The sequence below is a fragment of the Syngnathus typhle genome, linkage group LG13 (genome assembly GCF_033458585.1).
Source record: "Syngnathus typhle isolate RoL2023-S1 ecotype Sweden linkage group LG13, RoL_Styp_1.0, whole genome shotgun sequence".
Taxonomy (NCBI): Eukaryota; Metazoa; Chordata; class Actinopteri; order Syngnathiformes; family Syngnathidae; genus Syngnathus; species Syngnathus typhle.
Genome location: NC_083750.1, coordinates 7,477,943 through 7,490,095, shown reverse-complemented (window position 1 = coordinate 7,490,095; position 12,153 = coordinate 7,477,943). Strand labels below are relative to the sequence as shown.

The window sequence follows — 12,153 nt, the reverse complement described above, 5'->3', positions numbered from 1 at the left end:
AATATTGATCCTACAGGTGAAAAAGAGTTTTTATTGATTTTAGACCAATTAGATCAATTCAGCTATTTTCTTAGGTTGCATCTCCACGTTATCGACAGAATTCCAAAGAATGGTGGAAGGTTGACAGTAAACCTACATGATCATCATGACCAAATCCTTTGTCATCAGTGGTTGACCCTCCCAATATTGTATAATAATATTGTTTCCCAGCTTGCAACTGAAGTAAGACACGGAGAGGTTTCGCACATCAGGAGATGAAACACAAGATGATCATGATGCTGTTTTGCCAGCACAACCACTGAAGCTGCGTCTCCGCCATCCAGAGGGTTTAGATCCTCCCCGTGTGTGTTTTTGCAGCGAGGCGCCATGCTTGTCGCGAAGGCGGTTGCGGCGGAGCTTACAAATTTAGATTTCTTTTAAGTGTCTCGTTGTACCTGAAGTGTGTGCAAAGCGGCACTTTAATGAGCTCCCGGTTCCCACCGGAGGAGGTGGCGCAGGGGTACGCAGAGTTAGTCGATGGCTTCGGGGGAACATTGGGGAGCATAAAATAGCAAGCAAACGCTTTGTACATCAATCATCTAAAACCATTCATATTTGTCTAAATTGAATTTGAATAACTTGTGTATACCTCTGAGAAAAAGATATATACACACACACACACATATATATAAAAAAAAAATTCCCCTCTCACCCTCCGCGGGTGGTCTCCCTACTCCAAGCTCGGGTCCTCTACCAGAGGCCTGGGAGTTTGAGGGTTCTGCGCAGTATTTTGGCTGTTCCTAGCACTGCACTCTTCTGGACTGAGATGTCTGATGTTGTTCCTGGAATCTGCTGTAGCCACTCCTCCAGTTTGGGGGTCACTGCCCCAAGTGCCCCAATGACCACGGGCACCACAGAGGCCTTCACTTTCCAGGCCTTCTCAAGCTCTTCTTTGAGGCCCTGGTATTTCTCTAGCTTCTCAAGTTCTTTTTTCCTGATGTTGCCATCGCTTGGTATTGCTACATCCACTACCACGGCCTTCTTCTGTTGTTTATCCACCACCACAATGTCCGGTTGGTTCGCCATCACCTTCTTGTCAGTCTGGATCTGGAAGTCCCACAGGATCTTGGCTCGCCCATTCTCTGTCACCTTAGGGGGTGCTTCCCACTTTGAACTTGGGGCTTCCAGTCCATACTCTGCACAGATGTTCCTGTACACTATGCCAGCCACTTGGTTATGACGTTCCATGTATGCTTTCCCTGCTAGCATCTTACACCCTGCTGTTATGTGCTGGACTGTCTCAGGGGCCTCTTTGCACAGCCTGCACCTTGGGTCTTGTCTGGTGTGGTAGATCTTGACCTCTATTGCTCTGGTGTTCAGAGCCTGTTCCTGTGCAGCCATGATGAGTGCCTCTGTGCTGTCCTTCAGTCCAGCTTTTTCCAGCCATTGGTAGGATTTCTTGATGTCAGCCACTTCACTTATCTGTCGATGGTACATCCCATGTAGGGGTTTGTCCTCCCATGATGGTGTCTCTAGCCACTCCTCCTCTGTTTGCCATTGTCTGAGACATTCACTGAGCACGACATCCGTTCGGGCCTTTTCCTTGATGTACTCATGGATCTATATATATATATATATAGGATGGTGAACCCAAATCAACAAAATTATACCCCCAACCACATGCACATTTTTAATTGTGTGTTGTGTTGGCATTAGGGGTTAAATTAATTATATAAATGTCATGATCAAAAGGCTGCACTTTCCCCTGTGTAATGTTGTTTTTTTTTTTTTTTTTTAATGACAGTGCCAGCGGCAAAAGCATGCAGTCACTACAATCCCCACCCACTGGACCCCACATTCTCTCACGAGCCAGTTGGGGCCAGATGATCCAGATTTTGCTGGTTTTTAATTAAATGGAAGGTCAAATCTAATCGCTCTTGACTTTAGGGAGCAACTGCTGTCTGCGTTGCAGAAGGGCGACACCCCGTCATTAATTTCATAAAGGAAGGTAGAAGTGGCGGGTTTGTGGGGGATTTCATTGATTAAAAAGTTCTGGACTTTGGGGAAATATGTGGTATGAGAAGGGTTATGATAGTGACTGCAAATGTCTTCTGGTCGTCAATACACAATCTGATATCAAAAAGCAGGGTTCTATGGCATGAAATGAAAAGATTTAGTACTGTATTAACTCAATCACTGCCATGGACGAGAATAGATGTCAAACATCCCTTTGTATTGGGCTGGCAGTGAATTAATTCATAATAATCTGGGTTTAATGATGCTATTCTTGCATAATACACAGATATTGACAATCCATGGATGCTATTCAGTATTTCATTTAGACAGATTAGATTAGATATCAACTAGGGGTGTAACGATTCATCGATACACATCGATTAATCGATATAATGCTCTACGTTTCTTGTTGACGGTCATTTACCGGCAATCTCCTTCCCAAGCTGCAGGCTATACTTTCCCCTTCTCCCTTCAGTGATCTATCATTAACGTGAGATGTCACCGCAAGGCCAGGAAGTCAATTAGAATGGATGTATTTTAGACTGCCCCTGTCATTTTTCCGTCTAGTGTTCGCCGGCTTCGCGTTGCCCGGATCAGCTCTTGTCTCTCCGATGATGGAAGTGTTTGGTGTAAAAAAAAAAAAAAAAAAAAAAAAAAAAAAAAACAGCCGCTTGATGCTCTGGGGAAGGGTAGGGTGTCAAATCGACTGGACGCTCACTCGCCCTTAGACCATATTCTTCTTACGCCAGATGTAACCTCTTCAGGTCTTCGTCAAAATAGGGTAAGGCGAGCTTATCTTGAAGCTATCGCCGCTCAATCAGATCCCTGTTTCATGCTCCCTTAGCAACGAGTGCCTTTCATTTAGCTGTCCCTGTTCTCTTCCTTCGCAGAGGCACTGACAAATGAGGCCTTGTCTTTTTATTCCGCTTCTCTCTCTCTCTCGCTCTCTCTCTCTCCAAAGCGAAGAATAATCAAGCTTTGATACGAGTCGAACAACTCAAGCGAGATTTCAATTTACCAATGTCAAAACAAAGCAACTTTTTGCCATGGATTCCTCGGGCGACCATCTTATGTGCTGTGTTTTCTCTCAGGTGCAAGTGCAACCTACACGCCAACAGCTGCGTGTTTGACAAGGGGAAGCTGGGCTGCGAGTGTGAACACAACACCACGGGGCCCGACTGCAGCCGCTGCAAGAGGCACTACCACGGCCGAGCCTGGAGCGTGGGTTCCTACCTTCCCATACCCAAAGGAACGGCAAATATATGTGAGTGCATCGCTGTCGTTTACCATGGAGACCATCTGGTCACGGCTAGCAGCTGTTCTTGGCGTCACCATGGCGATCCTTGTGGAAAGCGGAACCATCTGATCAGGCTTTCAAATTCTGGTTTAGTCATTCTTGTTGTTGTTGTGCTGAGTCACAACCAACGTGGGCCATCTAGTCATTTCCAAGTAACCCCCCCCGATTTACCCCCTAGTGGGTCGTTATGACGCCAATCAGCATGTACTTCAGGAATCAACTCATGGCTGGGCGCAAGACCAAAGGAAAGAACAAAAGTTGCTCAGAACATTTGTAATGGATCTTGGATTGTTTGTGGCACAGAACTAAATATGAACTGCTTGTTTTTGATACAAGGAAATGTATCAGAAAGTCCACACTCTCAGAACTGAGGCAGCTACCATTGAGATAGGTGTCAGGAAAAAAAAAACATCGTCCGATTCATTTGTCGAGTTCCTCCTCTCAAAACTTTGCTTCAGGCATTTTGGTTTTGCTGCAACATAATTCCCATACCTGCCATTCTTCTGCCTGTTGAATTAATTAATAGTCATCCTTTCATTCGCTCACGAGCAATTCACTGTCAACAGTCCATTTGAAATGCTGCCTATTTTTCTGCCCGTTCGCAGGCAGAAGGTGCTCTTTTGTATGATCCACATTAGGATCTTGGATGGGAGTTGAGTCACATTCATCAAATCCCATGCCTTCGGCAGGGGGGGGTGGGCCTCTATAAATCTAATACAGTCACTCGGGGATGTGGACGGGCAGGCGAAGCCAGATGGCGGACGGATCCGAGCCTCTGCTCATGTGTTCACACTGACTCAGCCTCGCCATCATGACACACGTTGCGACGCCAGACACTCTGTTTGATCCCCCTCGCTTGGGCAGATAGCATTTCCGATCGATCTGCCATTTAGTGTCAGGAAATGGTTTGCTCTCGATAATATCGCGTCTCTTTGTTGTCGTACATGCGACGACGCGCCGTGAATCCGAGAAGATATTGCCGGTTTCACCTTGCACCCGCTGAGCAGTGGATTGACAGGCTGTTATTAAAAAGAAAAAAAAATCCCAATGCATGGCCGCATCTGCAGTGAACTGATGAAACTCGGGTCTAGCCGCTTCAAAAGCAATATTAGCGCTTATTTGGCAGCCGCATAAAATGCAATAATGTCGCACATGGAAGTGACGAAACAATATTGCTCCCCCTGAGGTGCCAAATGAATTTATTTTTATCTTGGATTATTTTTATTCCCCGTGCCTTCATCTATTAGTGTTTCTGACAGGAATATTAAACATATAGTGGGCCTGGTATGAAGACAAATACGCTGAGCGTGCAGAATGTAATTAGGCTTTAATAGCTCTCATCTGTCATTAGGGTCTTCCTCTTTAATCACGGCGGTCGTTCGTTTTGTACGTGGGAACGCCATGCGGGTTATGCGATCGGGCTTTTGGAACATGCGTGACCACTTTGGCTTCAAAGGGTGACATTTTATGGAAAAGTGGCTGTTTAACTGCTTGCTGCTTGGGTGGGAACAGGTCAAAACACCTTTCAAAATATCGCCTGCTTGGTGAAATTGATGCTTCCTTTCCATGACTTTGCCGCCTCTTTAAAGAACTCACTGGAACGACTTTTCACTAAATTGATTGTGTGTGTTTTATACTGAAACGCTGTTCTTGCAATCTCTCCTCAGGTATTCCAAGCAGTCACGGACCAGCTCGTGAGTAGACCATTTCTTTATCAATACGCATGATTGGGACTGTCCTCCATATTTGTGACGTCGGTAACGTTGGCATGCTAGATGCGCTTCCTTCCTGTCGTCTGCTTGTTATTTTTTGCCATGGTGCGAAAAGTTCATCCAGTCATGCCACTTAGCCGGAATTACATTTTAATTCTCTGCTTGATGAGACGATTACAAGAGGACAGTTGGCGATTTTAGCATCAAATTGACGTGGTCATTTCTTGATTAGCATTTTGGAATGCAGTCGACCATTCCTGGATGCTGGTCGAACGATTATTCTTTCCATATAAAATAATAGAAATGGAATGAATCTGCTTCTCCGTAGTCATAAAAAAGTAACTTTGTAGTGAAGGGACGGAGTCCTGCTCGCAACTAGCAAAACTCAAAGACCAAATCTGAGACAGTAGATTTGATTTCGACAGTTGAAGCCAGTTTTTGTGGAATTGTTCTCTGCTGCTTGAGTCAAGTGCCACAAGGCTCATTTCTCAAATATTTGCTCTCAACTCAAAGCAAAAAAATACGATGATATCAATAATGTTTGAATTTTAAGGTTCCACTGCGTCATGGTTTACAGATTACAGATAGATTATGCGACTTCACTTTGTAAAAAATGACATACCCAGTTACTTACCTTACTTAAGCATTTATATTTGAGTAGTTTTATATTGCCATTTTAGGAACCACCTGTGTATAGATTAACAAAACACAACAAAACCAGCAAATCATGTCAGGCTTTAGTATGGTAGGCAGGTCTACAGGGTTAGTTTAAAAGGAGTAAAAAATACAATGCCAGCATCCCGCATGTTTGGCTTGGTCTATCAGCAGGGAGTGCAAAGAGTCATTTCCACCTCCCACTCAGGAGCAGAGACTAATATTTGCCCGCAGCCAGAGAAGAAAAGTCAATTTTTTTTAAAGGCTGTGGCTCCTACCATGTCTTCCCCACCCTGCATGCTGATGCCTGAAGGTGACTCTTTAGTAGCAGGTGACAGAGCAGCCGCCACATGTAAATGTCTCCAACTTTGTCATCCATCTACACTGCATGCGGACGTCACAAAATCACATCCTTGGAGTCCGAAAGCGCTATGCAAATGTTCTTGGGAACGTGCATGCTATCCCTGTGCTTCGACCGGCATGACTCTTGTGACAACCCAGAGCGATGTGTAACATTTCCCCGTCTTTACGCAGATCGAGCAAACGCGTCATCTCTCGGCGTCGCAAATCGTAACCAAGGTAGGCTTAGAGGCTTTGTGACTTCGGCATGATGATGTCAAGAGAAATAAAATTAAACAAACAAAAGCCCCCGCCTGCTTGGTCTCTGAGGGATGGAAAATTACCAGTTCAATTGTCCGACCAGGACTTCCTTCTGTATTTCAGAATTGGGTTACAAACATTATTTTAAGGTTTCAATTATTGGTGAGGGTAGGTTTTCAAGACTGCAGTCTAACCCATGGGTTAGGACTGACATTGTGGCAACTGTGCAAGATCCCCAAGTGAAAGAAGCTTTTGGCGTGGGGCTGCTTTCATCACGCAAGCAAGAGATCCCCGAGACCCCCTGGGCGTGAGTTTATTATGTAGACGGGTCTGGATAGATCGAGCCTTAATCCTCGGGTTCGCATATCCGGTACATTGTGTGCCGAGTCATACCTGATCCACATGAGCTCGATGTAAAGCAAACCTCGGCCGGCACACCGATTTGTGGATTAGGAAGATATGCGGTTCATACTAGATAACAGCGCCGTATAACCAACAAAGTAACACCGTTGGCCTTTGAACGGTAACCGTCGGGTCGGACTGCAAGGAGTGCGATTTATAATCAACGTCGATCCTAGAAGTCGTGATTAATGTCAGAGCTTTCATGTTAATATGATAACAGGAGAGCCGCGGCCCAGCGCGGCGTTTCAGCTTACCCTGACATCATGGCGAAAGTTATCGATCGGACGTAATAGAGGCAAACGGTATATAATTAGAAGATGCTGTATCTGAAAACTGTCTCCCATTATTTACTTGCACTTGGGCATCTGCAGCGTACCGACGGGGGACATTTGGAAATTTAATTCATATTCCACAAACAAAGCATGAATCCGAACACTGCGTTTCAACTAGTTGGGCTGCACAGAACAAAGACATTTTTTGTGTTGACGTCCCTTTTAAGCTGACACTTTTACTACAACACAATTTGCTTGTTATCCTTTCTACCATTGTTGTGTTACTGTGGCCACGTTGAGCTGGAGGACAAATCTGTCTAAATAATTTTACCGCTAGAACTGTCACACATCTCGGGGCATGTGGTGGACGTATGTCGCCCAGAGAGGACAAATCATTCTTGCAGCAGATACCATCAAACAATGGGACCATATGCACGGCAACACATTAACGATGTAATCTTGTGTGCCAACAGCAGTTGCAATAATATGTGTGGTTATTTCTGGCTGCAAAAAAAAAAAAAAAAAAAAAACACGATCCGCGGATGTCGGGATAAAGAACAGGTGTTTATTAACTAAACCATGACTGTTATAGCTGTCAAAGCCAGAGTACGACAAATAAAATGGTAAGAGGAAAGATTACCTCTTGGGTTTTAACCACGGAACCTCTGACAGGACTTTGACAAGTTACAAGTTCATGACTAAGAACATTTCTCTTCTTACATCAGATCTTTACCGAGGCACAAGCATCAAATCATGACATCATGAAAAGAATTGGTAGGGAGGATGCTGCTTCCACTCTACAAATACACTCAGTGGTTTATATATAGTCTGAGCATGATCTAAACTCTCTCCAAGGGCACCCTGATGGGAATCAGAGTGAAAATGATCATGTTAGCATTGATAAACCTTTAAGAGGAATTACCGGTGCATTTAAGACGGGCCTGGTGATACAGTACGCCCAAAGCTTGATCTTGTCGGACTTTCATTAAAGAAATCAAAACGAATAGATTTCAAGACTCAGTGTCTGTCTTCAATTTTTAGCTATCAATAGATCTGGTTAGCTTCAATTAGCCATGGTAGAGTTTGGACAACTAAACCTTTAATCATGGTTTTGGAATTGCAATATGCCAATGTCAACAAAGATGATGTTAAGAGAAAAAAAACCTAAAAATCGCTTTAAATTTTCTTTCCACCAAAAACCTGGCTTTGAGTCATTTCCCTGTTCCGATTATTTCGCAATTTATTGCCAAAACAGTTTGCCTCCTTGAAAAAATATTACATATGATAAAAATGCTTATCTTAATGACCTTTTAAAATAACTTTTGTCAGGAGTGACGTCGTATATGCTCAGTTTACAAAAAGCTGAGGAATGGGCCACTTTAGCGTAAAAAAAGACAAGAAAAAGATGATTATACCGTGGGTGCAAGCCAATTACATGGAAATATCTGGGTAAATATTACAGGATTTGTACGTCTGCCAACAGCGAGGCTGTTCAGGGATAATGGACTTGAGAGCTGTTTTTGTGCAGAATAGTGAATCGTAGCTTATGTACACCTCATCAGTCAGTGAGAAAACACTGAATTCATTTTTTCTTTGTTTCTGAGCATACAATATTTGTACCATTCCCCCAAATTTAAATGTTCATAAATCACAAGGCATGCATAGGTTTCAGCAGGGCTTCAATGCATTCACTCACCATTTGTTTGCTTATGCGAGGAGTTCCAGAATCAAGTTGTGGATGCTGGATAGATTGTATTCCGATCTATCAAGCTTGAAGTCATGTCGACTGTCATTTAATGCATTTGCAGGCCTTATCCAATCGAGAAGCCTGCTAGATATGGCTAGATCAATGTCCACACATCTGTATTAGGGCGGCCATCTTGCTTTGACCCTTGACCCAATCAATGAGAGCACCTAAATGCAGTAGCCATACCTGGCCAGTGAGGGGCATATGAAACAAAAATAACATATTAAAGTCAAAACTTTTACAACTCTTCATCTCACAATATAAATTACCTTTTATTCTACTTGTCGCACGCATGGACGCGAATCACTCCACGCATGCAGGGTTCGTTGTTAAAATAATAAATTTACTGAAACACACACAACAGCGGCACTTACAGTCACGACCCGGCGAAACCCCCGCTCACTGTCAACTACTTCCGGGTACTGAAAATACGTTATAAACATCACACTGTCCATGTTATTCGCAAAATTATACATTGTACAACCGTAACCGTATGTAACATATTTTCAATCAATAATTAGCTCAGACTACCAGCAGTATTACAAGTTCTGACCATCAGTTTTTCAACAGATTTACTCACCTGAAACACACACAACAGCGGTAGTGACAGTCACGACCCGGCGAAACTCCCGCTCACTGTCAATTACTTCCGGGTACTGAGGACCCCCGTAGTTGTCCAAGGTGCCTTATTGAAATCCCCAAATATTCGCCACTGATACCATACAGTACTATTTGCATATAACGTGTTCAGAAAGATCACAAAGTAATTCAAAAAATAACAAGGCGGGTGAGTATGAATGTCCATTAAAATGTCCCAAAAATCACCATGGGCTCCACATACCGATTAAATAAGTGATGCACAAATACAACTTCTTTCAAGTAGGTCAAACAACATTGGCAAACAAGTTGTTTGATAGCATAAAAGTCCAGCTAAAGCTAATGAAATAGCACTTAAAGAATTATTTTTTTTCATGATCAGTATGAGCAGGTATGTCAACTTGTTAAACTCTCTCATTTTTAAAAAGGTATTATAGCGACAAGTGACAGAATTTTCCTTTTTTTTATTTTATTTTTTTACATAAGCTCAGTGTGAGTATTTTTCCTACCTCTGATTAAAAGGCAGTTTTGGGAGCTTGTCTTATTCACCTCCAGGCGCTGAATATGAACACAGCGGGCTGGCTTACAATACACACGCTGTTTGATTCATTAATTTCACCTCATGGCTGCCGTGCTTTGCTGCTCTTTTGTGTTGCCACTCTAAAAATGTCTCGTGAAAGTCCTTGTCCCGACCTCCCTCAAGAGTACGGGTGACGCAGGACAAGACGAGAAGAGGCAGCTCATGCCCCCGTGGATGCTCCTGTCGACACATTCTCGAGTGACGCGCCCTATTTCTTTTTTGTGTGTGTGTCCTCAGCCCGCGTGTGTGACAACGCTATGCTACGTTGCCAGAACGGTGGCACGTGCCACCACCACCACCAGCGCTGCCACTGCTCCCCGGGCTTCACCGGAGTCCTGTGCGAGAGGGCCCGCTGCCAAGGCCCCGGCGAGTGCGACGGCCAACTGTCAGGACGGGCCACCCGCCGCCATCTCGCCGGTCGCCGTCTTGTTGTCGCCTCGCTCTTACTGATTGTTTCTCTTTGCTGAGCAACCAAAAGCCCTAAAAAGGACATGCACGCAATGAAGCGGACCTTTGGACAGTATGGACCTCAGCAACCTAGCGACTTTTCGGTACGTCTCGGGACGCCGTCGTGGAATAGTACGCTAGGTGGACTGATGGAACATCACTGCTGTCTTGTAATCTCACACAGGAAACAACTATAAAATGACGTGATTGGTGGATTCTTTTAAAGAGAGAAGTCAGTACTACCTGCAAACTGTATAAAGCTACACATTTTCTTAGAATTATCATAAAGAATAAAAAGGTGCCAACCCTCAATTTTTTCCCTGAGCGCACAATTAGCTGCAAATCTTAACGTTACAGAGGTTTAATATCCTTTTCACAGCCAAAATATCAATTTCCAATGATTATCAAACCGCCAGCCAACTGTAGTCGTTTTGTAAATAGAAGGAAGGCCCTGTCGCACTGTATTCCCAGCAAATTGGCAGAAAAGTAGAGCCAGACAGAGCTGAGCCAAGCGAGACATTGCTGTGTCCGGAAGGGAGCGTTCATGTCGACATTGATGCTCTTTGCATTCAGACACGGTAATTCAATGTCGGCGCCGGTGTCTGGGACGGCCATAATTGCTTTCGACTTAAAGGGGCCGTGGGCAGTCATGTGTTAAACTTAACACTTTGGCCGTGGCTTCCTGCAATGGTTTTACACACTGGCGTCATTCCGCCTTAGATATTACGTCAGACGCCGGCTAGTTCGCAGCTCAACCGGCCCTTTACACACACACACACACACAGGCCGGACGGGTGACATATGGGCTCCACGTTGATGATGCAATTATGTCACTCTGCTTTTGCTTTCTGCTTCTTGCCACATTCACATCACAGGCGTACGAGTAGAGCAAACATTCGATCGCCTGTGCCTTTCAAAAAGAACTTTGCATTTACATAATAACATTTGTGGTGACGTCAGTACGACGGTGACGCTTGCAGTCCGCATAAAGTGCTGAAGGCGGCGAATCTTAAACTTCACACTGGTTATGGATTGATAGATGGTCTCTGAAAAACATCTTACAGACGTATGGATGTCATATTGGTGACGAATGATATTGGTTTTCTACCGGTGTGAAGCAAAACGCGAAACTAAACTAAGCACTGATACGGAAACTTGCACCCAACCATCTTGGCTCAAAAAGTCTACAATCGATCTTTCTGATTCCAAAATCCATCTTGCATCATCTACTCGCATTTCCATGTATTCCATAGCAAAACAACATCACGCTCGCGTATGTTTTCGATTAATGGCACCCCTACACACACCATTATTTATACGACGGGTGTAAATTAGAAGAAGCTATTAGACGTCTGTAATGTCAAGAGTTGTGATTTACACTTTATGGGAAAATCCTGAGGGTTGAGCGTAATATATGGAAACTGAATATGTGGATGGGACATCTTCAAACATATTGCCTCACTTGCTTCCGTACCTTTCTTGTCTCCTCACTCCTTTGCCTTTCCGCCTTTACTTCCTGTGCTTCTGGTGACTGGTGATTTATTTCTCCTGCCCCTGACTTGTTTTGCCAAACACTGCACACGTACTACTATGGAGGCCATCGACAAAATCTATAATGTGTTCAATTTTGCTTCGTATTTGTGTCGGGGCTGAGTAAAGAAGTTGTATCATAAAATAAGTGTATTTAATTTTTGTACAAAAACAGATATTTTCATGAATTTGCCAAGATGTGTTGCTTGTTTTCTATTGCGGCAGGCAGACGTGGACTGCGTAACGAGTTTGCTTGTATCGTTTGTTTGCTTATGTGCGCACACAACAGTTCTCTTTCAAAAAAAAAAACTGTTTACACT

General features: G+C 43.9%; 1 protein-coding gene and 1 long non-coding RNA gene across 2 annotated transcripts in view; one reads left to right on the top strand and one right to left on the bottom strand.

Annotated features, from left to right (window-relative positions):
- LOC133165219 (uncharacterized) overlaps positions 1 to 9,312 on the bottom strand; it is a 52,417-nt gene extending 43,105 nt beyond the window's left edge. Inside the window, exons 1-2 of the long non-coding RNA XR_009717530.1 lie at positions 9,260 to 9,312; positions 8,629 to 8,865 (exon numbers count right to left, since the gene is read on the bottom strand). This is a non-coding gene — a long non-coding RNA (uncharacterized LOC133165219). The remainder of the gene's footprint in view (positions 1 to 8,628; positions 8,866 to 9,259) is intronic.
- LOC133165200 (netrin-G1-like) overlaps positions 1 to 12,146 on the top strand; it is a 35,225-nt gene extending 23,079 nt beyond the window's left edge. Inside the window, exons 4-7 of the mRNA XM_061294694.1 lie at positions 3,087 to 3,259; positions 4,960 to 4,986; positions 6,193 to 6,237; positions 10,094 to 12,146. Of these exons, the coding sequence (XP_061150678.1) occupies positions 3,087 to 3,259; positions 4,960 to 4,986; positions 6,193 to 6,237; positions 10,094 to 10,323 (475 nt within the window). The 3' untranslated portion in view covers positions 10,324 to 12,146. The remainder of the gene's footprint in view (positions 1 to 3,086; positions 3,260 to 4,959; positions 4,987 to 6,192; positions 6,238 to 10,093) is intronic.
- The last annotated feature ends 7 nt before the right edge of the window (positions 12,147 to 12,153 follow it).